The 26332-nt window shown below is 49.2% G+C and overlaps 1 protein-coding gene across 2 annotated transcripts in view; it reads left to right on the forward strand.

The window, feature by feature from the left end:
- DKK3 (dickkopf WNT signaling pathway inhibitor 3) overlaps positions 1-23348 on the forward strand; it is a 54573-nt gene extending 31225 nt beyond the window's left edge. The window contains exons 5-8 of one of the 2 annotated variants that reach the window (XM_064288427.1): positions 18634-18726; positions 19355-19499; positions 20555-20711; positions 21726-23348. In XM_064288427.1, the coding sequence (XP_064144497.1) occupies positions 18634-18726; positions 19355-19499; positions 20555-20711; positions 21726-21945 (615 nt within the window). In that variant the 3' untranslated portion in view covers positions 21946-23348. The remainder of the gene's footprint in view (positions 1-18633; positions 18727-19354; positions 19500-20554; positions 20712-21725) is intronic. The other variant, XM_064288428.1, reaches the window with a different exon arrangement.
- The last annotated feature ends 2984 nt before the right edge of the window (positions 23349-26332 follow it).

The following is a 26332-nucleotide window of genomic DNA, read 5'->3' on the forward strand; positions in this document are numbered from 1 at the left end:
GCCAGTAGTCAACACTGCTTGCAGCCTCTGGCAGAGCTGCTCATCTCCTTGCAGCTTTCCTGGGATTTGGAGGATGAGAAAAAGGAAAGACAGCCAACATTCATTGAGTACTTTCTATGAGCTAGGCACTGTTTGGGACCATTTCATATAAGCTACTTAATCTTTACCAAACTCACCTAAAACTAAACAAAAAAAGGGAGTACTAATCCATTTCAAAGAGAAAGATGGTAAGCACAGAGAGGATAAGCGATTTGCCAAGGTCACACAGCTGGTAAGTGGCAGAGCTGAGATTTGGGAACAAATCTGCCGCACTCCAAAGCCTAAACTCCTTCTACTCTACAACACTATCTTGCAAAGGGTCAAATGGGAAGGTCACTTATAGTTATTGGACATCTGCTATCTGCCAGGATATGTGGGCACCCTTATCACCTTTAGTCTTACATAGCAGCGTCATTGTTCAGGTTTTATCATTCCCATTTTACAGACAAGGAAACTGAGGCCCAGCAAGGTTAAATGAGTCACCCAGGCTCATACAGCAAGAACTAAGGAAGGAAGCCCACCTTGGGAAGCTCATGGTGGAGGGAGTGGATCCTTTCTGTAGCCCTTGGGCTGCATCTCTGACTTGGAGACCTAGCTGAAGCAGCCCATGTGGTGTGGCTGTGTTCCCTCGTGCTGCTGCACACAGGTGTCTACGAGGATGAGTGCCCCAGGGTGTCTGTGGCAGGAAGCCTGGATGTGCCCAGACCACCTTCCCTGAGAGCTGAAGCTTTCCACATTCCCTGCCATCCCACAGAGGCGAAGCAAACTAAGACTCGGCCTCTTTCGAGCAAAATGAGGTCAAAAACCTTTGTTTTTCCACGGCTGAAACATATTAAGGCTTTTCCAGGCTCATTAATGTAAACGGTTCAACTTGAAAAATTAAAAAATCTCAGCAGCCTCTTTTTGAGTCCCCACTGTGGAAGAATTTTGTGGGTTATGCTGGGGGTGGGGTGGGAATAATTGCTGAGGACAGGAAAGGGTCCAGGGCTGAGGGGTTTGGAAGCTCATTAGAGGCCCAGGATGAAGGCAAGGCTGGTTCCCCTGCCCACAGCCCTGGCACTGAGCTGGGGAAGTGACTTTACAGAGGAAAACAACTTTGTTTTTGTTTTGTGTTGTTTTATATTTTCTTCATCTTTTTTTTTTTTAAGGAAACTCAAAAAAACTGAGAGGTATTTTTGAAAGAGGATGATAGATTGGAGGCTTTAAAACAATGGTTCTTGACCTTGAATACATATCATAGTCACCGTCTTAACCTGGATAGAATTCTTGGGGAAAAATGCATCTTTATTTTCACTAACTTTTACGTTAAAGCAAGCACTCCCTTCAATCTTGAATGTAGGCAACAAACCACAGTATTCTTAGCAGTACCTTGGTTACCAATGGCAATTACAGGCATTTGTGTAGTCTCTTGCTATTGTTACAGGTATCTCAAAATAGCATTTATGCTCATGACTTCTTGAAAAACTTAGTTGTCAGACCCGCCACTAGATCGTACTATTCAGTGTGTTAAGAAGCACATAAAAGATTGTATCTCAAAATACTTTGACAGTTGTATTTCAGTGCAGTCCTTTTCCTTGGTAACCGTGTGTATTTTCCTTTTTGCCTCTAAATGCATCATTCTGAGAAGGGATCCCCAGGCCTCACCTGGCTGCAAAAGGGGTCCATGGCACAAAAAAGGCTAAGACCCTCTGTTTTAAAAAAGGCCAATGGCCAGGTGCTACACTAGGGCCTCTTAGTCATTCATGTACAGACACAGCTTGCAGGTAGAGGCTGGGTTTTGAGGGGCATCTATAGGTTGCATTCCCAGGAGTGAAATCCCCGCCATTGTAGACAGGACTTAACCCCAGCTTCCCTGAGTAATTCCAGCCTCCAGGGGCTTTGAATTCTAAGGATGGTGAAGAACCATTCGCAGGAAACTGAAGTTTTTGAGAAAATTCTGATCACCAACATCGTGGGGGAGCTTGGAAGGGCTGGAGCTGGGGTTCATCGCACATGTGAGAGTGCCCAGGTGACTCTGGGGAGTCTCTTAGGTCTGCAGTTTGACACTGCTGACAAAGCCCAGGTGGGAATCCTGTAAGGCTCTGATCACTCCAGCGAACCCCAGCCTTCCTCTGCGAAGGCCTGTCCCCAGCAGCTCAGCGTGAGGTTGCAGAGCATGACGTCTAGTTGGAGATTTTGAAATGTCAGGCCCCCAGAGCAGGCCCCCAGAGCAGGGACAGATTAATCAGTAAACACAGCATGCGCTGGCTTGCGTTGAGCAAGGTACGCATGTGCTTAATTGTATTTAGTTGCAATTTCACATGGTTTCACCACATCGTTGATGTAGTGGACAGGTGAGATTGCGCACTGCGGATTGGTGGGAAGGCACAATTGAGCTTGTGCCGTACCTTGCTTCTTGGGTAATCCAGCCCTGCCCCAGAGCCTTGTTCTTCCTGAGAGACTTCCCCTGTCCTGCTGAAGGCTTCAGCTCCAGCTCCAGCTCCAGCTCCAGGCTGCTGGAATGGACAAAACCAACCCAGAACCTTTTGCCATCGAGCTGATTCTGACTCATAGCAACCCCATGTGTTACAGAGTAGAACTGCTCCGTATAGGGTTTTCTTGGTGGCCCAGGTGGTGCAGCGGTTAAGGGCTTGGCTGCTATCCGAAAGGTTGGCAGTTCAAACCCACCAGCTGCTCTGTGGGAGAAAGATATGGCAGTCTGCTTCCCTAAAGATTTAGAGCCTTGGAAACCCTATGGGGCAGTTCGCCCTATAGGGTTGCTATGAGTTGGAATCAACTCAGTGGCAATGGGTTTGGTCTGATTTTGAGTTTAATCTTTATGGAAGCAGTCTGCCAGACATTTCTTCTGTGGTGCTGCTGGGTGGGTTCCAACCACCCACCTTTAGGAGAGGAGCACATACCATTTGTGCCAGAGAGAAGATAAGAAGGATGACCTAGTCATCGCCCCGCAGTTCTCTAGGGTTACAGGTACCTAGGGACTGAGTCTTCAAATTCGTACACTTTGAGAAACTAGATCTTGTACAGGCACTAACTCCAAAAGCTAAGAGTTTGTAGGGGCATGACACATTTATTGCTTTCTTCCCAAGGCAAAGGAAAAACAATTTTAAGGGATTGGCTTAGACTGAGTCAGCTCTCTGACTCATGAAAAGAGTAAACAAGAAACCAATTGGGTAAATATGGAGAAACTCCATCCATCCCCAGTGACCCAGGGAGTGTCCTGATTTTAACCAAAATGTAACCGAGCAGTAAGAAAACTCTCAGAACTTATTTAGCTTTTTGTAATTACCGAAAAGTTCAGGCAGGTACTTTCATCCTATCGGTGAAACCTACCCTATTCCTAACCTTCATCTGACCCGTTATCCTTGGCCTTGAATGAATGAAGGAATCAAACAATCATATGGACAAATACGTTGCTCAGCCAGGTGCCAGTACGTGATGTGAATGTGACTAAGCTTAATCTTATTAATTGCTCTGTTGGGAAGAAAGGTGATTTCATTAGGGCCTGTATTTTGTCTCTAACCAAAAAGGTCAGCAGTTCAAATCCACCAGCCGCTCCTTGGGAACCCTGTAGGAGCAGTTCTGCTCTGTCCTATTGGGTTGCAAAGAGTTGGAATCAACTCGACAGCAACAGGTTTGGTCTTTTTTCTCTTGGTTCGTATAAGAAGTTTCCTGAGGGTAGAAATACAAATCTGTGGCTACCCTCTGAGGCCCTTCCGGGGTGGGGATGGGAGACTGGGTTGGGAGGCAGGCTGCTCTTCCAGTGTCCTCCTGCTTCTTATTTTCAGAGCCAGTCCCTGGGTTCAAAGATGCTGTAACTGCTGTGGGTGGAAAAGATTAAAGTCCAGGTTTCGGGGGCTTTGGGGGTTGGGCAGGCCAGGGCACTGGGGGAATGTGCTCTGGCTCTGCCTACCTTGGCTTGGCCTGGAGCACTTATGAGCACGGGTCACCTTGGCTGCTGGTTGGACAGGATTCCACCTCAAAGAGAAAAGCAGAATTGTGAACACTCGCAGCCCTCCCAACTTAAATCGTGGCTTTCCCAGTGTGAGTCTCAGCAAGTCTTATAAAGGCCTATAGGCCCTTTGAGCCCAAATGTATTCCTCTCTCCATGCAGTGTTCCCTAAGGTGGATACTGAGGGCTGGGGGAGCACCAAGGAGAGAGACACTAGTCATGTAAGGCTTCATTGAGGAGACATGTGAACTGGACCTTAAAGACGAATAAGGGGCTGTTGGCAGATAAGGGAGGTAAGGGCATTCTAGAAGCATGGACCAAATTCTGGGTCTTGGGGTTCATGGAGGAGGAGGAGGTCTGGAAGTCAGGCTGGAAAGTAGGTCGGGAACTGACTGTAAAGGGCTTTGTATGCCGTGCAGTTTGGTGGGTGAGGAAGGTAGAGAGAAAGGCAGGTGCCGCTAGAGCGTCCTCAGGGTAAAAGTTTCATGGGGACTCAGAACCTTGGAAAATCTGCTGGAGTCCAGGGCCCCAGAGCTCTGCCAGTCCAGAGACTGGACTTTCCCAGCCCTCTTGCTAACTAAATTCAGACCTCACTAATGTGGAAACCAAAAGCCAAGCTATTAGTTTGCAAGGGTGGGGAGCATCCCTTTCAGGGACAGGAATACTGAGAGCCCCATCCAGGACTTCCCCTTGCTGGAGTCAGGTCCTGGGGGAGCCAGGTCGATTGTCTGATGGTTGCTGGATGAGTGAGGGTTTAAGCAAAGGGATGTTATTGAGGGCCGTTCCATGGGTATCTGGGTGCTGCCTCGTGCAACCAGAGCTCCCCAGTGATGGAACCTCAGCCCCCTCCCCTTGGTCCCTGGGGGACAGACTGTTTTTTCTCACTGCGGATTTTGTCACATTGTTTTATTATGCCAACAGCACAGATGCAGTCTGACATTCCCAGGGCCTGGAAGGCAGCCTGTCTCCTCCCATTATGTATTGATTGAATTAGTCTGTCGCTCATTCTTCTCGAAGGCCCTGTGCTGAAGCAGCTTTCCAAACACGTGTAATTAGGGACATGCATAATTATAATTAGGTTTGTGTTTTAGGAAAACAGCTTGGGCTGCAGTGAGGAGCCTGGTGGAGGGGGAGAGAGGCCAGAAGCTGGAAACCAGTCTCTTTGCTCCCGTAGTTGTGCAGACATTGAGATGTGACCTTGGCAGGGGGCTGGGGACCCTCTATGAGGGCAACAGAGCTCTCCCCTGCTCTTATGTTCAAGTCTGAGAGTGAGCCCCAGACCACAGGGCTGGGGCCAATGCATTCAGAGCCCCTTCCCCAACTTTCTGTCCCTAGCAAGAACTGGGAAGGAATAAAGACCTCTCAAGAGGGTAAATTTGCAAGGAATGAAGCCGGCTTTGTTCCTCTCAGGAGCTCAGCGTCTTCTCCTGGGATCCAGGTCCAGATTCAATTCCTGGGAACCTGGCAAAAACTTGGCACTCTGACCAGTACCAGAAGCTTCTCTTCCCGACTCACATGTGGGGCTGTAGGACATCCCAGCATTGGGGCCCCCTGATCTGTGCCCAAGGACTGCAGTGCTGTGAGGTTTTCTGGCCTGGAATTTGCAGCACCTGTAGGGTCTGTGGGGCCTGAACAGAAACAGCACTAGCTGAGGGGGGCCGCTCCTGAGAAGGCCTCCACCCAGCCCAGCCTCCATTTTTCCCACATAAGGGTGGACAATTGGAGCTCCTGCGGGGGCAGTGCAGGGGACACAGACAGAGGTGGGCTGCGTTCCAGAGCAGATGGGAAAATTTGGGAGAGGCTGGGGGAAGCTCCAGGGGCTCTCATTTTCACTATTTCAGGGGGAAATTGTACCCTTTGCTGTTTCAGGGGATTCTGCCCCCCATTATATCTCTGCTCTTACCTACTAGAGATGGGCTCACCGTCAGAGGGCGGGATGGGATGGAGGGCAAGGCCACGCAAGAGGTGGGCCTGGAGCAGACATCCTGGCTCCTCATTGACAGTGTAACATGGTGTAAGAGCAGCAGGTCAGGGCGCACATCCCTACTCCACCACTCCTTAGCTCTGTGACTTTTGGCAAGTTACCTAACGTCTCTGTACCTCAGTTTCCTTATCTGTAAAGTAGGAAGGAATAATAATTGCATCTCTCTCCATGTGTTGTTGTGAGGATTACATGACTTCATGCTTAGGATGTAGGATAGCCCTGGCACATAGAACACACTTATTTCATTATTATAGTTCTTATAGTCATATAATCCAGAGGCCTTTCCTTCAAGGATAGAAGCTGCCCCTTCTCACAGACCTGCCGATGTACAGGCAGAATCTAGGTGGCAGAGGGGCAGGGGCAGCAGTCCTCAGCCTCCTCCCAAGGAACGTTGGGTAGTCCTGCTCCTGGCCACGGGCCTAAGGTCTGGAGCAGCTTCCTAGTGTCCTTGTTGGCTTATCTTCACAGATGTCTTTGAGGCCATCTCTCTTCCTATAGCTGCTTGCTCTTTTGACCTCTCCTCTTTGTCCTCCTCCTGCCTAAGGCAAGCTCCACTCCCTCTTCCAAGAAGCACACCTGTTGAATCTTCCCCTGTTGATAGTATTGCCAGATAAAAGACAGGGCCCCCAGTGAAATCTGAATTTCAAATAAACAGCAAATAGATTTTAGTATAAGTCTGTCCCCTGCAATATTTGGGACATACTATAGGGTCTGTTACCAAGGGCCCCTTCCTCAGTTGAACCTAGCTGGATTCGTGGTCCCCAATAGGACTCTTGAGGCAGCCTTGGAGTCACACAGCAAAATTATTTTGCCAGCAGCTAGCAAAAGGAGACTGTCTCACGATTTGCCTAAGAGCCAAGTATTTAAGGGAGAGGAGGAGGGGTTTTGATGTTTATTCATGAGTTTGGGGGGAAGGGTGGAGATTTCGGAGGAGCGGTTGGGTTATGCAAATGCAAGTGCACACATAGGATTTCTTCAAGATGGAAGTCTTTCTGTTCCCCTCAACGTAACTCATTATGGGATGTGATGCAGGCGCACTGGTTCCCTTTGTCATATCGCCCCCTTCGGTGGGCATGAGAAGGACAAATGGTGGTCCCTTTTACTTCTTTTGCACACACTTTGCACCTGTGGAGTGCTGCAAGAACTATATTCGCAGTTTATTTGCAACATTTCAGTTTGTTCTACCCCTCAGCCAGAACATTTTGCCCCACAGGGCCTGTGTGTTCTGTTTGACTTTCTAGGAGGTAGGTTATGGTTGAACCAGGTTGTTTATTCCACCCTCTGTCCTGCTTGCCTTTTTCCCAGCCTATGCGCAAAGTTGGGGAGGCGGGAGGGCGGGGGGGGGAGGTCCCACTGGCGCTGCTCCAGCCTAGTCCTGTCTCAGGTTGATATGAGTTGAAATCGACTCGATGGCAATGGATTCTTTTTTTTTTTTTTTAAATACTCAAACAGGAGCTCTGGTGGTGAAGTGGTTAAGAGCTCAGCTGCTAACCAAAAGGTCGGCAGTTCGAATCCACCAGCTGCTCCTTAGAAACCCCACCGAGGCAGTTCCACTCTGTCCTATAGGGTCGCTATTTGTTGGCATCGACTCAACAGCACTGAGTTTGGTTTTTTTGGTTTTGTACTAAAACGTTATTCGTTGTTTGTTGGAAATTTGAATTTTCCTGGACTCCCTGTAGGATTGTATATAATTAATTACATATACATAATGGAGTCCCTGGGTGGCACACATAGTTAAGCACTCAACTACCAGCCAAAAGGTTGATGATTCAAACTCATCCATAGCTCCTCAAGAGACAGGCCTGGCAATCTGCTCCTGAAAGGCCACAGCCTTGAAAACCCTATGGAACAGTTCTACTCTGCACATGCGATGTCACCATGAGTGGGAATCAACTCAATGGCAACTAACAACAACAATATATATATAAAAAAATAAAACAAAAAATCTGCCATTTCAACATTTTTACATGTACAATTCAGTGACATTAATTACATTCATCATGTTGTACAACCATTGCCACTATCCATTTCCAAGTTTTTCTGTCACCCTTAACAGAAACTCAGTGCCCCTAAGCAATGACTTCCTCTTCTCCTGCCCTCCCACCCCTGGCAACCACTAATAGGCTTTGGTCTCTATACCTATTCCAGACTTGAACAGCACGTATTTTCCAGGGATTCCATGCCTGTATGTCTGCCTTGGGAATGGTGGTGGAGGCTGAGCAGACCCAGGGACCCTGAAAAGTGTGTGGGAGAGAGGGTAGGGAGAGCTCCCTTCACTCCTTCTAACCCAGACTGGGTGACAGGCACTCAGTTGACCAGAGGCAACTTAGGAACGTGAAGAAGAAATTCCCTTTAGAGGAAATTCTCAGAGGAAATGCTGCTCAGGCTAGAAGAATGTGTCGGAAAGTCCTGTAAGTGAGGGGTTGGCCTCTCTGTAGCTTGGCTGTGGGAGGAGATCTCTGCAAGGGGGACCAAACTTTTCTCTAAAGCACACCCGTCCATCCCGGAAGACTTATGGGCATACAGAGGGCCTCCCATGGAGGCTGTTGGAGGGGAGGCATCTGGGTCTGGGGGCTGTTATGTTGAGGGGAAAGGTACAGGAGGGGAGAGAGAACTCCAGGACTATTTCCTGAATGCTCTGGGCACTAAAGGGTTGGGATTGAGGAGTTCTCCCTACCTGGGTGCTGAGTCCAGCTGGGGATTTCTTCTTTCATGGCCTGTGTGACTTGGGGAAGTAAGAATTGGTAGGAGCACCCCAGGAGACCCGGGCGATATAGCCTGCCCCTCTGGAAGCAACAGTTATGCAGACTTTGGCACTTCAGGATAATAGTAGCTGGCATCAGAACCAGGGCTCCTGGCTCCTGCCTTTTTTTTTCCACAGGGCGGTCTCTGTAGCGTGGATCAGGCCAGAATTCTCGGTGAGGCTTGGGGCCCTGCCCACCCTAAGCTAGCTGAAAGTTTCCAGTGCGGCGCCCAGGAGGGGCTGGGGTCACCCTGTTGTGTGTGAGACACATGTGTGTTTTACAGGATCCTGGATTGGCTTGGTTTAAAAGGTCAAAAAAGGACTCTGAGGAATGGGGAAAGTCTGACTTGGAAATCTCATGGCATAAGGGGAGGCTGCCTGCCACTTCCCCTTGGAGCGCTATTTCTAACTTCCCCAGGCACCTTGCACCAGGGCCCCCACCTTGTAGATCCTGCCCCCACGCGGCAGGAAGAGCTGCCAGCTTCCTGCTTCCCAGAGTGCCCGAGCCCCTTCTGCCTCCCATTCTGGCCTCCCATAACCCGGATGGGCCCAGCCCTGCCCACTGCTGTCAGGGTGGTTGATCACTCTCCCCTCAAAGGCTGTTCTTCTCTGTGGGACAGTTGTTTTTTTTTCTGTGGCCATCTTTGCTCAGGGGTCACAGAACAGCCCTGTGGCAGATTGTATCATCTGCCCTTCCTGGGAACATTCAGGGCCTGGCCCACTGCCCCACTTCCGCCCCACTTCCAGGGCGGGGAAGTGATCACCCACAGACAACCCGCCCCACCCCCACATGGCCGTCCACAGACAACCCACCCCACCTCCACATGACGGTCCACAGACAACCCCCCACCCCCACATGACTGTCCACAGACAACCCGCCCCCCCCACCCCCAAATGACCATCCACAGACAACCCAGCCCACCCAAACCTCAAGTAACCAGAGTGCAGGGGCAGGGCTGCCAGAGCCCAGAATGTCTTGATTGACCCTGGGCTTGGCCCAGGAATCCTGTTTTGGTCCCTTTAGTTCGACATCCTTCAAAGTGCATCCGTGCCTCCCTGTCTTCACTACTGGCCTGCCCAGCAGGTAGATGCCGAAGGCTCAGGAACAGAAGCTACATTTGTATGGATGTCCCAAAACAGAAGAGATTTGAGGCACATGCTTGTTTGGGGCGGGTTGGAAGCAACGGGGTGCAGTGGAGAGTGTGAGTGCTTGCGGGGAGGTGGGGGGGAGGGTCTGATGGCTTTTTCTCCATCAATGTGACCTTGGGCTCAGAGCCTCAGTTTTCTTTTCTGCAAAATGACGATTGATTGATGGTTTGTCTATTCATCCTTTTATTCTTTTATGGATAGCAACTGTGTGCCAAGCCAATGGTTGACCTCACAGGATGGCTGTGAGGGTTAGAGGGCCACTGTAAAGCTTACAGTATGTGTAGTGCACACAGTAGGCATTCTGTAAGTGTTCACTCTGCCCTATCCGGTTTCAGCTGCAGTGTGCAAAGTTCTGAGGGTGAGCAAATTTTCAGGTCATGGAAGGCTATGGACCAGGAGAGGCCCCCAGCGTGGTCTGCTTCTTTGGGCCTGACGAGAAGGTCTGGGATTACCCAGGAGGGTGGGAACCAGAGATGCCACAAGCAGAAGGGTTACAAAGAAGCGAGGTGCCCACTGGCCCCACTCACAGATATCTGGGAGAGCCTTACAGGAATTTGTTTGTTGGGTTTTCCCCTCCTACTTTTGGCTTCTGCCTCCTCAGATCCTCTCTCCTCTGATAAACTCTGAACTGGAAAATCAAAGACGGAGGTTGGCTCCTGTGCCATTTTCCACTATTTCATGAGAGTGCCTAAGCACCAGGGAAGTTTCCAGACCCAGGGTCCCTGGCAAATCTATCCCATGTTCCTCATCAGCCCCGCCTCCTGTCGGCATCTGAGCACAGACATTCAGAGAGTCCTGTCGGCCTTTTGTCAGCTTTCTAAATATAGCTCCCTCGTCAGACAACCAAGAGGCAATGCTATGAATGGCCTCAGTTCCTGTTGCCAGCTAGGCAGCTTGTCAGCCTTCTCCATCAGCAGGGGAGGGAGGAACGGGACGGATGGGAGTGGCCAGGATGGGAGAGGAGCCCATTGAGCCCATGCAGCTGGCTTCTGTCATGGGCCAGTGACATTTAGGCCCAGACGCCTGGGGTGATGGCTGTGAGTTCCTGCCTCCTCCTCTCCCTGAGGGTATGTAGGGCCAGGAGCTGCTCCAGGCCAGCTCTGCTAGGCCATGACTGAGGGAGAGGAGACTGGTTGGCGTTGCAAGAACAGTGTTCTTCCCAGGAGAAGGTGGACAGAGCCTGTCTTCAGAGTCAAACCAACTGTCTTGGAGTCTCAGTTCCACAGTTGACCATCTGGGTACCTTTGGGCAGGTCCTTTGCCTTAAGTCTCAGTTTTCATGTCTGTGAAGTGGGGATAATATCTGTGTTGAGGAGATTAAAGAGAGTTTGTGCAGAGAGGCTGGCCCTAGTGGGTCCTGCCAGACCAGGGCTGTATAACAGAATGGGACAGTAGCTGTTGCCGCTTCCGGAGGGTGTGTGTCACATGTGACATCTCACTCCACGTGCTCTGCAGTGCAGGCTGAGGACCTGTCTTCTGCCTTGGGTGCATATTTAACTTAGCTTCTCTGTAGAACAGAGTCCCTCTTCTAGTCCTTAAGGTCTAAGAGGCAGGAAGCCCTATAAGGCATTATTCTTCATAAAACAAAACCCAGAACCTCTCCACACTTCGGATGCGGACGCAGCGGAGCCTGTTTCCCCTCACAGTCTTCTTACTTCATATCTCCTCTCCTCCGGAACCATTCTGGGCCCTGTCCGTGCATAAAACCAAACCCATTGCCTTCGAGTTGATTCTGACTCATAACGACCCTACAGGACAGAGTAGAACTGCCCCATAGAGTTTCCAAGGAGTACCTGGTGGATTCGAACTGCCGACCTTTTGGTTAGCAGCAGTAGCACTTAACCACTACGCCACCAGGGTTTCCTGTCCATGCATAGGCTTCTTTAAAACACCAGCCCCAAATGTGAACGTGACCCTTGAGCACAGGTAAGATACATTGGAACAATTGAAAACTGAGGAAGGACTCAGGGAAGTGAACACTGAGAACATCAGAAATGCAAAGGCTCCCGGGTGAGTCTGTGCCAGGATTTCTGCCTGGGGGTGACAACCCATGACCTCCACTCTCCCATCCACTCAGTTCTGGTTAAGGTTAGAGCACCTCACCTCTTCCTCAGGTCTCTAACACCAGCAAAGATGGGACCCTGCCCCCTACTAATAAGGAATCTGCAAAACCAAAAAAACACTGGTGTCGAGTCAGCTCCAACTCCTAGCAACCCTAAAGGTCAGAGTAGAACTGCCCCATAGGGTTTCCAAGGCTGTAATCTTTATGGAAGCACACTGCCACATCTTTCTCCCACGAAGGGGTACCCAGGAGAGGCTCAGTACTAGCAACATTTACTGTATGCAATGCCTGGTCTTCATACAACAAGAGGTCACCCCATCCCAGGAATTTTACTCCTTTGGGTGAAGGCATACAAGCAGCTGCCCAACAATATGACACCCTGGATATAGGTAAGTCAGGGCTAGATGTTAAATCCACAGTGACAAGGATACAGATGTGGAACTATTGGTAGAAACATCAGGCTCCCAGTTTTTAGAACTGCCTTTCTTTGACAGCAGGCCCCCTGACAGGGGTGCTTCGTGGGGGAATCAGGCATTGGATGAGTTGGAGCAGACACATAGCTATCTATTGCTATGGTCACCATTGCTATGGCCACCATTTACAGAGCATTAAGGCAACACAGTGATGCTGTGAAATAGGTCCTGTTTTTATCCCCATGTGTAAGGTCATACAGGTATTAAGAGGCAAAACCAGAATTCAGAGTTTGTGCTCTTAACCACTAGAGTCTCAAGGTTTCCAGTATCACCCAGTTCTCAAAAGGCGTTCCTAACGGCTGCTGGGGGTGGCGGTTGCACATTGACAACAGGCAAGCTGGTGGACTCTGTTAGAACAAACATAGCTGTCTGTAGATCCCTCCCTGGTCCCCGAGCACACGTAATCCAGGAGGGAAATCCCTGAGCTTCCTTGATAGAAAGTCATCTTGAATGAACCTACCAGAGCTCTTAGAGGTAGCAAATAACATGTCAGTGAAGGAAGCAAGTAGCTTTAATGTATTTAGATTTTTCAGTAGTATTTGGCAAGGTTCCATGCCAAAATTCTTTCCATACCTAGAAGATAAATAATTGCATTACTGTGGTTTTGCGGGAAATGGCTTTGTCATGCATAGGAGCCAGTTTAGGGAAAGAAGGATATTTCTAAGAATAAATATTGTACTTTTCTCAATGGAGAATTGTGAACAGCAGTGTCTCACAGAGATGGGCTCTGGAAGCGTAGTTACTCATATTTTTTAGTTAAAAATCTGGAAAAGGAAATGCATAGTGAAAATTCCAAGGCTGCAGGGACTTTTGGGTAATAAGAAGTCCAATTAATTGAATATATATATTTTTGCTTTGGTTCCTTTCTCAGTTTCCTATTGCTGCTGTAACAAAAACACCACAAGTGGTTGACTTTAAAGAACAGGAATTTATTGTCGTAGCTTGGGCAGCTGGGAGTTCAAATTTAGAGCATTGGCAGGGCTACACTCACTCTGTCTGTGTTGGAGCTAGGGGAAGACCCTTGTCTCTTTCAGCTTCTGTAGCTCCAGGCATTCTTTGGCGTTCCTTGCCTTGTAGATGGATCCTCGCATGGTGTTTTCCTCCTGTGTGTGTGTCTCTGTGTCTGTTTTCCCTTTTTGTAAAGACACCACTCAGAAAGGATTAGGTCTAGGATCCACCCTACTCCAGTATGGCCTCATTAACATAACAAAATAAAACCCTATTTCCAATCAGGGTTACATTCACACTTACAGGGGCTAGGACATCAACATATTTTTTTGGGGGGGGTACACTTTCAATCCATTACAATTTCAATCCATAACAGGTCCCCAGTCATTGCCAGCAATCAGCATTTTGTTAGTCTGTTTGTCACAGTAACATTCAAGGGGTTTTCCTCTATTCAGTACATATCTATCGCGTGCCTAATAATGCCAGGCACTGTGCTGGGCATAGACATATATCATGTTGTTGTTGTTGTTAGGTGCCGTCAAGTCGGTTCTGACTCATAGCAACCCTGTGCACAACAGAACGAAACGCTACCCGGTCCTGCGCCATCCTTACAGTCTTTGTTACGCTTGAGCTCATTGTTGCAGCCACTGTGTCAATCCACCTCTTCGAGGGTCTTCCTCTTTTCCGCTGACCCTGTACTCTGTCAAGCCTGATGTCTTTCTCCAGGGACTGATCCCTCCTGACAACATGTCCAAAGTATGTAAGACGCAGCCTCGCGATCCTTGCTTCTGAGGAGCATTCTGGCTGCACTTCTTCTAAGACAGATTTGTTCTTCTGGCAGTCCATAGTATATTCAATATTCTTCACCAACACCACAATTCAAAGGCATCAACTCTTCTTCGTCTTCCTTATTCATTGTCCAACTTTCACATGCATATGATGTGATTGAAAATACCATGGCTTGGGTCAGGCGCACCTTAGTCTTCAGGGTGACATCTTTGCTCTTCAACGCTTTGAAGAGGTCCTTTGCAGATTTGCCCAATGCAAAATCTGACATATATCGTACATATTGTTAATCTGCTTTAAAAAAGAATCATATTGTTCTTTCACTTGCTTATTTTAGTTAATGATGTATTTTAGAAATCACTACGTAAGGAGCTACCTCATTCTTTTAATGTCTGCATGCCAGCACTTCCCCATGAAATGACTGTACAATAATTTAGTTAACCAGTCCCTCTCTTGTTGGACATTTCACTTATTTCCAGATTACAAATAACGTAACCATACAGCCTCGAACATTCTTGTATTCATTTATTTGCTCACATGGACAAGTATTTCTGAGAACAGCCACCAAATGGGAAATTACTGGGTCAAGGGATATGTTCATCTCAAATTTTGATACTGATAAATTGTCTGCAAAAAAATAAAATAAATCTAGTTTAATTTTAGTTACCCCCAAAGCATGTGGCAATGCCCATTTCCTCAAACCTCTCCTAGCATCAGACATTGCGTTAAGTTTCCTATTGGTGCTATAACAAAATACTATAGATTTAGTGGCATAAAACACCACGAATTTATCTTCGGTTCTGTAGGCCAGAAGTCTGATGTGGGTCTCACTGGGCTAAAATCAAGGTATCAGCAGGGCTGCTTTCCTGTCTTGAGGCTCTAGGGGAAGAGTCTAATTTCTTGCCTTTTCCAGCTTCTAGCGGCTGCCCACGATCCTTGGCTCGTTGGCCCTTCCATCTTCAAAGCCAGCCATGGCCAGATAAGTCTTTCTCGTATTGCATCACTCTGACCTCTTTGGCCTCCCTCTTCCACATTTAAGGACCCTTGTAATGACATAGGTCCCTGGGTGGTGCAAATGGTTTGTGCTCAGCTACTAACCTAAAGGTTGGTGGTTCAAACTCACCCAGCAGCACTGCATAAGAAAAGCTTTGTGATCTGCTTCCGTAGAGATTATATACAAGAAAACCCTATGGAGCAGTTCTACACATGGGGTCTCTATGAGTCAGAACCAACTCAATGGCACTGGGTTTGGGCTTTTTGGGGTTTCTTTTGGTTGTGATTACGTGGGCCCACCTGGATAATCCAGGCTAATCCCCATCTCAAGATCCTTAATTTAATGATACTGCGAAGCCCCTTTTGCCATGTAAGGTAATATATTCCCAGGGATGTAGACATTATGGGTGGCCATCATTCTGCCTTCTGCAGATACCATCAACCGTTTTAATTTTTGACATTGTAATCTAAGTTAAAAGATGGCATCCTGCTCTTTTAATTAACATTTTCTTGATTACTGGTAAGGTCCAGCATCTTTTTCTATGTGTAGAGGCAAGAAAATGTCTGCTGCTGTGACTTGTCTGTTGATATCCTTTATTTCCTTTTCTGCTGGGTGGCCTTTCCTCCCGCTGCCCTCCATCCAATTGAATTGTAAGAGATTGTGTATTCCTCGAGGGAAGGAACCGTCTCATAGTCACCTTCATGTCCTGGTGCCTCGCATATGGCCAGTGCAGGCAAGGAGTTCAGTGACTGTTGGCCCTTCTTTCCTCCTTAATGTCATCCCTCCCCACTCCATTCTCTTGGTATTCTATATTGAAAGAAATATCTGGAAGCTTCTGCCTGTAACTGCTTGTAGAGCTGCCTGAGTAGAATCTGTGTAGGAGGGTGTGGTGGGCAGAGACAAGGAGCGTTTTGTGTTTGACTTACAGCCTCTTAGACTTTCATTCCTTTATGGGTTGTGGGGTCAAGCAGACCAAGTGTCAGGCCCCCAGCTCAGACCCTTATCCTGGACAGTCATCCAACCCTCTGAGCCTCTGTTTTCGCATCTGTGAGACAGTGATGGTGCCATAACTGACATTTTAGGGTTGGTGTAGAAGTGACAGGAGTTAAAGTATCAATTCCTACGTTTGAGAAGAATCCTGGGTTGCCCAGCTGCTGTACCTCATGGTGTTGATCAAGGCTGTGGGCAGAGCTTCAGGAGGGAGGCAGCTGCTGAGCTGTGATGGAAAGACACAGAGAAGAGTAGTTTGGGGCCATTTTTCAGGGTGCCAGGCAATGTGATCTCCTTTGACATTTTTGAGAAATTTAAGATTTAAATGACATATAAGTTATTTGAGGATATCAGCCTTTGTCTCTTCTGAAGAGGGTCTTGGTAAGCACAGGACCTAGATATGGAGGTGACTGGTACATGCCAAGAAGCATAGACTTCGCTGAGTTGTCCTCTTCCCTGCCATCCTTCAGATGGGACTGTGGGAAGACTGATGTTCAGTGAGACTGATGGTGCCAGGAGCTTCCTGGGTGGTGAGCTTTGCCTGGTAAGCAGGCCTGAGGTCTCATGGCCCACACTCTGACAGATGCCAGGCTGAGGGTTGGTGTCAGGGCTGGGTACGCACCAGGGTTGTGCAGAGGCCGAGGCTGCAGTCACTCTGAACCAAACAACATCCTCTCTGGCCCTGTAGTGTTGGCCAGGGGACACCCAAACCTGGACCAGTGACACCAGCCACTTCCCAATGATAGCCTCGAGTTCCCCAGGGCTCCTGGCCAGGGCCTCTCTGCTGATCCCCATGCCTACACGCATGCTATGGAACCCGGTCTTTCCAGTCCATACCCATCGCCATGGCTGCCTCAGCTCACAGAGCAGAAGGGGTTCAGCCCTGGCCAGTTAGATGCAGGCCTGCCCACCCAGACCTTTCTGGGTCAAGCCCTACAGACACTTGCAGGATGGAGTGTGCCGCCTCCTTCTCCCAGGACCCTGCCTCAGAAGAGGCTTCTCACCTGCCTGCCTCTGACTGCCACATCTGGAGCCTGGAGCTTACTCTGCTCAAGGGCTGGTGGTGGGAAGAGTCTGTTCTACCATGAACTAGCCCCAGTACCTAGGGGAATCACATGGCCTCTCTGAACCTGCTTCCAGGTTGGCCATAAAACCAAAACCAAACCCAGTGCCATCAAGTCGATTCTGACTCATAGCAACCCTATAGGACAGAGTAGAGCTGCCCCATAGAGTTTCCAAGGAGCACCTGGCAGATTTGAACTGCCAACCCTTTGGTTAGCGATCGTAGCACTTAACCACTACGCCACCAGGGTTTCCACAGATTGGCCATATGGGGAAGGGAATCCCTATATCTAGGACCCTGAGTGGCATAAATGGTTTACGCTCATCTACTAACCTAAAGGTTAGCAGTTGAAACCTACCCAGCAGCACTGAGGAAGAAAGCCCTGGCAGTTTGCTTTTGTAAAGATTACAGCCAAGAAAACCCTATAAGGCAGTTCTACTCTGTAACATGTGGGGTCACCATGAGTCGGAATTGGCTTGACGGCAGTGAGTTTGGGGTTTTTTTGGTTTTTAATCCCTACCTGCTGCCTGCTGGGAGGAGTCGCTGAGATCACAAGTGCCAGCACCACATAGGGGTTCAGTTAATAGTTATTCTTGTCATCCTTCCTCCTCCTCTCCTGCCCTTGTTTCTCTGCGTTAGAGCTGCTGGTCCCTAGGCCTGCTAGCGTGAGGCAGGGCTGCCTCTAGCTCTGCTCTCCTCCCTGGCCTCGGGGATGATCAGATTCCCTCCATCCCCCCTCTCTTTCGCTAGCCAGCCGGGCACAGCTGGCAGCCATAAGGAGAGGGTACTTGGGCGGAGGTAGACTGAATCCCAGCCCCCACACCCCCTCATTTTGAAGCTGGCAGCTGCCTTTGTTTTGTGGCCCAGGTGCTAGACCAGGCCCCAAGGAGGGCTGCCCGTGATGGGCTGCAGTCACCAGGGTGGGATGCTGGACGGTGCAGTCTCTGCAGACTCTAACTTCCCCTCACAATCAGCTGGTGCCCGTTGGGCCTGGGCTCCAGGCCTTCCTGTGCAGTCGTGCTGGCCTGCAGCTCATTAGTGCTTTTTATTAAATCCATCTGCTCTGTGTTGAAGACTGGCTCTGGAGTCTGTGTGCTCCTGCCCTGGGTGTGTGTGTGGGGGCGGGGGGTGATCCTGCACACAGACACAATTGTGTGAATTGGGGATGAGTTTGAGAGTGAAGAAGCCAGGCCTGGCTCTGGGTGGGAGTGAGATGTGTTAACAGCGAGCTGGCCTTTGAGACTGGTACCTGTACAGGGCTCAGCAGTGAGGGAAGTCTCAAGACCTTCCCTGAGCCTCCTGAGCCTGTGGGGGGATAAAGTGGGGCTCTGCCCTGCCAGGGCACGTGGTTTGCTGATTTGTATTCCATGGGCCGCCCACAGACGTTAGGGTCTACCCCTTGGGATGGAAGCCAGTGGGATGCACTGGCCAAGCTGCCCTCCTCTCTTCCCCAGGAGTGCATCATCGATGAGGACTGTGGGCTGGGCAGGTACTGCCAGTTTGCCAGCTTTGAGTACAGCTGCCAGCCTTGCCGAGACCAGCAAACAGTGAGTGTGGCCAGAGGCCTCTGGGGCTGCAGCGCCCAGAAAAGGTCTGGGTCCTCTGCCAGGCTTCTTGGAAGCCTCCTTAGGGTCCCAACAGGTCCACACTTGGAAGGGCCTCTCAGTGACGGGAGGGGCTTTGTCAGAAGAGGCCCCCAGTGGGACTGACTTCTGGAGTGCTGAGGAGATCATCCCAGAGTCTGGGGCCACAGGGAGCCGTCTGCAGGCCTGCCACATCCCGCCCCACCCCACGATTGCTGGTGACGATGGCTGCCCCAGCAGTGTGGAGAGGGGAATGGAACAGAGCAGGAGGCCCTGCAGTGTCCCTTCCTCTCAGGACGACCCTCCTAGGAGACCCAGCCAGAGTCACCTGGGCAGCCATGGTAGGGAAAGGGCAGCCCCTCTCCAGATCCTGCCTCCTCCAGCCTATCCAGTCCACCCAGTACCTGCAGCTTTTCTAAAGGGATTCTTGAGTCTTTTGGCCAAGCTCCCCACCACCCCCTTGCCTTCTACTACCAGCTCCCCAACAGCCAGGCTACTTCATCTAGGATCTCAGTTTCCTCCTCTACATGGGGACAGTGTGGGCTTCACCACTGACGAGTAGGGCCGCCCTGCTTTTTCTATCTCCACGCAGCTCTGCACCCGGGACAGTGAGTGCTGTGGAGACCAGCTGTGTGTCTGGGGTCACTGCTCCAAAATGGCCACCAGAGGCGGCAACGGGACCATCTGTGACAACCAGAGGGACTGCCAGCCTGGGCTGTGCTGTGCCTTCCAGAGAGGTGGGTGGACTCCCCTCGGGTCCAAGGGATGCCCTGTCCCCTGCTCCACCACGCGCCTGGGGCCACAGAGACACCACCCACATCTTTGCAGGGCCCTGCATCCTAGGCGGACTCCCAGAGGCTCTCGAAGAATGTGCCCCAGCCCCAGGAGCTCTGCCTGGGTGCCAGCTGCCTCTCCCAGGGTGGGGGGGCGGGGAGACCGTCTCGTTTTTGCCTTGTTGATGCCCTAACCCTTTGCCATTGAGTCGATACTGACTCAATGACCTATGATGTTGATGCCCAGAATAGTTAAATTCCTGGAGGATGCATAGGCCCAGGGCAGGAGGCGCACCCCTAGGTGGGTGGGTGGTGGGATGCCCTTGAGATTAGAGCAGCTCCTCCCCCAACCCACCCCACCTCATCCCCCAGACTCTGAGGATCGCACCTAGTTCCGTCCTTTTGCTTGTGACTCACTCCCCTCCACTCCCACCTTCCATTCTCACAGCCCTTCCCTGGTGAGGTCTGGTCAGGTGCTCACCCCCTCACCTGTGTTTCTGAGTACTTTTCCTTAGCTGCCTCTCCAGCCCTGCTAATCCACCAGTCTGTGGGCTCAGTAGTTTTCCTACAGGACCACTTTCTAGTGATCGCTCCTCTGCAGGGGCTCCTGCTGCCTCCCACTTCAGTCAGTCCGGCTCACCCGTCCTCCTTTACTCTCCCACTTCTTCTCTGCTCCTTCCGACTTTTCCCACTGAACCAGACCCCCAGGCCTTTGTAGGGGCAGTCCCCACGCCTTCAATGCCTGCACCACTCTTTACTTTCCTCAGACTTCTTTGGCCCTCTAAACCCCACACAAGCTTACCTCTTCCAGGCAGTCCTCCCTAACTGCTCTGGCCTCCCGGATTGTACCTGCCTGAGCTCATGCTGCCATTCCTGTTTCCTCATGTCCAACGCCTGGGATCCTAACCTACAGTTTGGGGTTGAGGGAGGGAGGTGGGGCTGCACCCCATTTTTTCCACTTCCTGTCCTTGGTGCCTGCCTGGTGCTGGGCACATGGGGGTGATTCTTGCTGGTTCCAGGCCTCTTGTTTCCCGTGTGCACACCCCTGCCCGTGGAGGGTGAGCTCTGCCATGACCCCGGCAGCCGGCTTCTGGACCTCATCACCTGGGAGCTGGAGCCTGATGGGGCATTGGACCGATGCCCATGTGCCAGTGGCCTCCTCTGCCAGCCCCACAGGTGAGGGGTGCTGAGAGTGGATGAGGTGTCATCCGGGGGCGTGGGGGCTGAGGAGGTGAGGAAGGATTTGCCTGGGAAGTGTGTGAATTCAGTGTAGGACAGGTTTAATTTGAGGTGTCCCTGGGTCACCCAGATGAAGAGGTCCAGTCAGCAGTCAGGCATGTAGGTCTGCAGCTGAGAAGAAGGTCTGGGCAGGAAGTACAGATCTGACACTCATCTAGATGGCAGCTAAAGCCTGAAGGCGGACAAGTAGATGGCCCAAGGGAAAGGTATAAAGGGAGAAGAGCCGAGGGCTAAGGACGGAGTCCAGGCCCATCAACTTTGAAGGACAAGCCGAGGAAGGAGCTGGTAAAGGCGACTTAAGAAGGCGAAGTCAGAGAAGCAGGAGGAAAACCAGGAGAGGGGATACAAAGGTGGAGGGGGTCACTAACAGTCTCAAAGGCTGCCGAGAGACTGCAGCGTCAGGGCTGAGAACGTCCCGTTTCCCAGAACACGTCTTTACTGGGCCTCCCTGAAAGTGGAATCCAGAATGTCTGGGCAGACGGACAGAACTTCTCCCCCCAGCCCCTGCAGAGGCCTGGGGCTCCCAACATGGGCAGCTGATGTGGCAGTTAGGCTGTGCCCTGCTGTCAGGGGCTGCCTCCTGACCAGAGGCCCAGGTGGGCAGGGGGCTTAAAAGGGAATGGTGTTACTGTAAATTCTTAGACCTCAGGGTCCACAGGGCCTGCCGTTGGAGTGCCAAGCCCAAAAGAGTCTGTTGCAGGAAGCCAGGCCTACAGCTACAGGTGCAGGTAGGGAGGCAGGGAGCTGCCCCTGAGATCTTTTTTTAAGGTCGGGTGTTGACAGGAAGTTAAGACTCTGTTAAAGAGATGTTAGAGGAGGCGGTGTGAAAGCAACCTCATGACAGTGACCATTTTGATGCCTCATGCCCAGGCTCCTCCAAGTTTAGAGCCCGGCTTTGTCCCCATGGGAAGACATGGCCCTCAAGTGACCCACAGCTCTCTCTCTCCCCAGCCACAGCCTAGTGTACGTGTGTAAGCCAGCCTTTGTTGGGAGCCATGGTGAAGATGGAGAGAGCCTGCTGCCCAGTGAGGCCCTGGATGAGTACGAAGATGGCGGCTTCTTTGAGGAAGTGCGCAAGGAGCTGGAGAGTCTAGAGAGGAGCCTCTCTGAGGAAATGGCGCCCAAGGGGCCTGATGGAGCCTCTGAGCTGCTGGATGGAGGAGAGATTTAGACCCAGACCTGTTCTGCGGGTAGATGTGCAATAGAAATAGCTAATTTATTTCCCCAGGTGTGTGTCCTCTAGGTGTGGACTGACCAGGCTTCTTCCCATTTCCTCTTCCCAGTATATTTTCCTTCTGGCTTGAAACATCTGCCTTGACAAAATGAGGTGCTGTGCCTTTGTCCAGCCCCCTCCCCCACAACTGTACACCACCATCACCATTCTGATGCTTGGGGAAGGACAGGGGTGTGAGAGGATGAGGGTTCTAGGGTGAGGGCCAAACTGGGCTCCTAGACTTGGTCTAGATCATTGGCCACTTTGCCTGCAGTGGTTGGCAAGTGGCACATTTTCTTCCCTATCACTCTGAAAATTGAGGGAAGAGGATGATGAAGGATGTGGAGTCTCCCCACAATGGGTTTTGGGGAAATGTTGACTCTTGTACACGTGGAGAAGAGTGCCTGCTTTGCAAACATAAACCTGGCAAAAATGCAACAAATGAAGTTTTCATGTAGCTCTTTCTGTGGGCATCGCCAAGCTGTGCCCTTGGCTGTTGCAGATGAAGTGTTCTGCTCACTCTGTGTTCCGTGCATTCATTCACTCAGCTGTTTCACTCTGCTTCTACCTCGTGGCACTCCGTGTTTTCACATCAGTGGACAGTTGACACTCTCATCACAGTCTGGGAGGGAGGCATTGTTCTCCCCATTGGTCAGGAACCTCAGAGGCTCAGACACATTGTTTCTAGCCGGCATTACATAGCTACTGAAGACCAGGACAGTATTTCATTCGGGTGAGATTCCAAATCCAGTGCTCTCTCCCATACTCCACACTGCCTCTGTGCCACCAAAACTTCCCCCAAAAGGAAGGAGGAGGGTATTTTTCTTTTTTTGAGGCACATCTAGGATGAAGGTCAAACTATCCCTATAAGATTAAACTTCTACTGTTAGAAATAGCAGTGTTCACACCAGTGTGGAGATGGCCATCATTCTAGTGAACACATGGTATTGACATTGTCCCCTGTGGCAGTTACATTAGTAACTCTGAAAATACATGATTGGAGCATACTGCATAAATTAACTTGCCAGGAACAGTACCTGGGCAATTCTAGGACCAGGATTTTGAATGAAATTTGCAAAATCACTTAGCAGCAACTGAAGACGATTAGGAACCACATGGAGAAAATCAAACCAAGCAAGGCTCTGTGAAATATGGTTGTAATATCCAAGCCGAGAACACTATACTGTATGCTGTTCCACAAATGATATTTTCAGGTGCCATGGACTGTTTCCATCATATATTCATCCAGAGTCATTAAATTTTGAAGTGGCACACGGTTGTATAAGCATGCTTTCTTTGAGTTTTAACTTACGTATAAACACGTTGCATTTAGAAATCAAGCATAAACGAATTCAACAATTCTTCTGTAGTTCTTGGACTTCTTTCTTCCTTTTGATTTTAATAAACATAAAACCTTTTCAACCAGGAAAAATAGAATAACCTGCCTTGTCAAAAAAATAAAATCTCTTCCAAATAAGTAAATTTCTGAGACAAGTGAAGCACACCTCTTTCAGTATGAAAAATATTTTAAAAATATTAACCTCTTTGGATGGGAATTAACCGCAAAAGTGCAAATGCTTCATTGATTTTTTGAGAGTAAATGGAATATATATGACCCCTTTTGGGGGAGCCTTCTTTAATCAAATGCAGCTCTGGGCTATAACACAAAAAACCTTCAAGGACTATAAATCACAAAACTACTATATGTTAAAGGTCACCTGGGTGGCAGGCACCAGATTAGGCACTCTATGTATATTAGCTCATTTAATCTTCATTGGATTCCCTAAGTATTTTCTCCATTTAACATGAAGGAATGGAGGTTCAAAAAGATTACTAGAGCTGGAAGTCAAACAAAAACAGCATCTAGCACAGTATGCCCAGGGTATACTGCTTTTTAAAAAATAATTTTTTGTTGTTGAGAATATACACAGCAGAACATACACCAATCCACCAATTTGTACATGTACAATCAGTGACATCGATTATATTCAAGTTGTGCAAACGTTCTTACCCTCCTTTTCCAATTGTTCCTCCTCCATTAACAAACTCACTGCCACCTCAGTTTTCTAGCTAATCTTTCCAGTGCTCTTGTCAATTTGATCCTGAATTGATCTTAAAAGAGCACAATGCTTAAGCTAAACATTCAAAAAAAAAAAAAAAAAAACAAAAACATTCTTTACTAGTTAAGCTAAAATATTGTTTGGTTTCAAGAGGACTCCAGGGTGCATTTTTGGTTTAAAGTTTAAAGATTATCTCAGGGCAAGACTTTCAGGTTCATTCACCCTCCATGGCTCAAGAAAATCTGGATTCCTTGATAATTTGCAACTCTGTCCTGCATTTTCCCCCTCTTGATCAGAATTCTTCTATAAACTCTTTGATCAAAATGTTCAGTAATGGTGCCGGGCACTGATTAGTTCTGGTCTCACGCGAAGGAGGCAGTTGCACATGGAGGCAATTAGCCACACATTCCATTTCCTCCTCCTATTCCTGACTCTCCTTCTTTCTCTGTTGCTCCAGTCAAATCTTGGATGACAGCTTTGCAAGCTTTTAAGACCCAGGCACTATGGAATGAGCTAGAAGATAGAAGCATTAAACACGAAATTAGGCCAATTAACTGGGTATACTGCTTATTTTAAGATCAAATTTGGAACTTTACCCAGTGTCAAAAATTACCTACACCACTCCACCTCCATACTTCATGTATTCACTCAATGTGTTTTTACTGTGAGCCTTCTCAGAACCAGGTACTGTGATAGGCTCTAGTGGTACAAGGTTTTCCCAGACAGGGTTCCTGCCCTGAAGGCATTCATGGTCAAACACTGGAGATGTAGCTAAGCCAGGCAATACCAAATCAAAAGCCACTCAACCCAATATCAGAATGGAATGTGTGGGTGTCAAAGAAACACATGGCTTGAGAGAGCTAACATGTGAAGTGGTTCTTAAAGGAGGATAGGAGTTTATCCGGGCCAGAAGGAATAGGGAGGAAATTCTGGGCAATGGGCAGAGGTAGGGAGGCAGGAGAGAGTGCCATATGGGGAAAACTGCAAGTAATTAGTAGTGGCTGGAAGACTAGTTAAGTTTGGGGAAGTGTTTGGAGAAGAAGCTGAAAATTACTTCATTCAACAAAAATGTTATGAGACCTTACTATGTGTCAGGCCCTGTTAGGTGCCAGGAAGACAGTGGTGAAAGATAAAACTAGGTCCTTCCCTTACCGAGCTTATGTGCAGTTATATTATCCTGCCTCAATTTTGTAACCATAGCTACAAACATGTAAGAACATGAGAAGCTTTGCAAAGCACTTTGCTGAAATCCAGATACAGAGCAGCTAGTGCACCTAGCTCCTCTGCTCACAATTTTAAATGAAATGTGTTGAGTTGGGATTCAAGGCGGAGTTTGGTACCTGAATATGACGGTTTTCCCTTCTCCCAGATCCAGAGATGCCAGCCAAGGTTTGGCTACCCAACAGCTGTTCTTGATCCCCTTTTCCTTTCCCTTCTCCCAGTACCACAGAGCCTGGAAAAGCCAGGTCCTTGCTTCCCCAGCCTCCCTTCCAGCTAAGGGTGGCTGCATGACCCAGTACTGGCTGAGATATAACGGGAAGACTGCCAAGGAGTCAGTAGGATTTTTCCCCTGCCTGATAAGAGGTATACGGGAAGGAAACCCCTACCCTGCACCCCTTCCTGTGTTTTCTGCCTTTGAGTACAGGAATTTTAGGATATGGCAACTACCTTGAAATCGTGCAATAAGCCTATCAGGATGGCAGCATGAGGGTATATTGGTTTCCTATTGGTGCTGTAACAAATTACCACAAACTTTGTGGCTTAACAAAAAACCAAACCCAGTGCTGTCAAGTCGACTCCAACTCATAGTGACCCTTTAGGACAGGGTAGAACTGCCCCGTAGAGTTTCCAAGGAGCACCTGGCAGATTTGAACTGTTGACCCTTTGGTTAGCAGCCATAGCACTTAACCACTATGCCACCAGGGTTTCCTGGTGGCTTAAACAATACAAATTTATTATCTTACTATTCTATAGGTTGGAAGTCCAACCTGGATCTCACTGGGATAAAATCAAGGAGTCAGCAGAGCTACATTCCTTTCTTGAGGCTTTAGGGGAGAATTCATTTCCTTCTTTTAGTTTCTAGAGGTTATCCACATTCACTGACTGGTGGCCCCCTTCACAGCCAGCAACCACAGGTCGAATCCTTCTCATGCTGCCCTATCTCTGGCTCTCTGCGACTGGGAAAGATTCTCAGATTTTAAAGACCCATTTAGACTGGGCCCACCTGGGTAATCCAGAATAATCCTTCCATGTCAATGTCCGTAGTACATCTGCAAAATCCCTTT

The sequence above is a fragment of the Loxodonta africana genome, chromosome 7, assembly GCF_030014295.1.
Source record: "Loxodonta africana isolate mLoxAfr1 chromosome 7, mLoxAfr1.hap2, whole genome shotgun sequence".
In the NCBI taxonomy this organism is placed as follows: domain Eukaryota; kingdom Metazoa; phylum Chordata; class Mammalia; order Proboscidea; family Elephantidae; genus Loxodonta; species Loxodonta africana.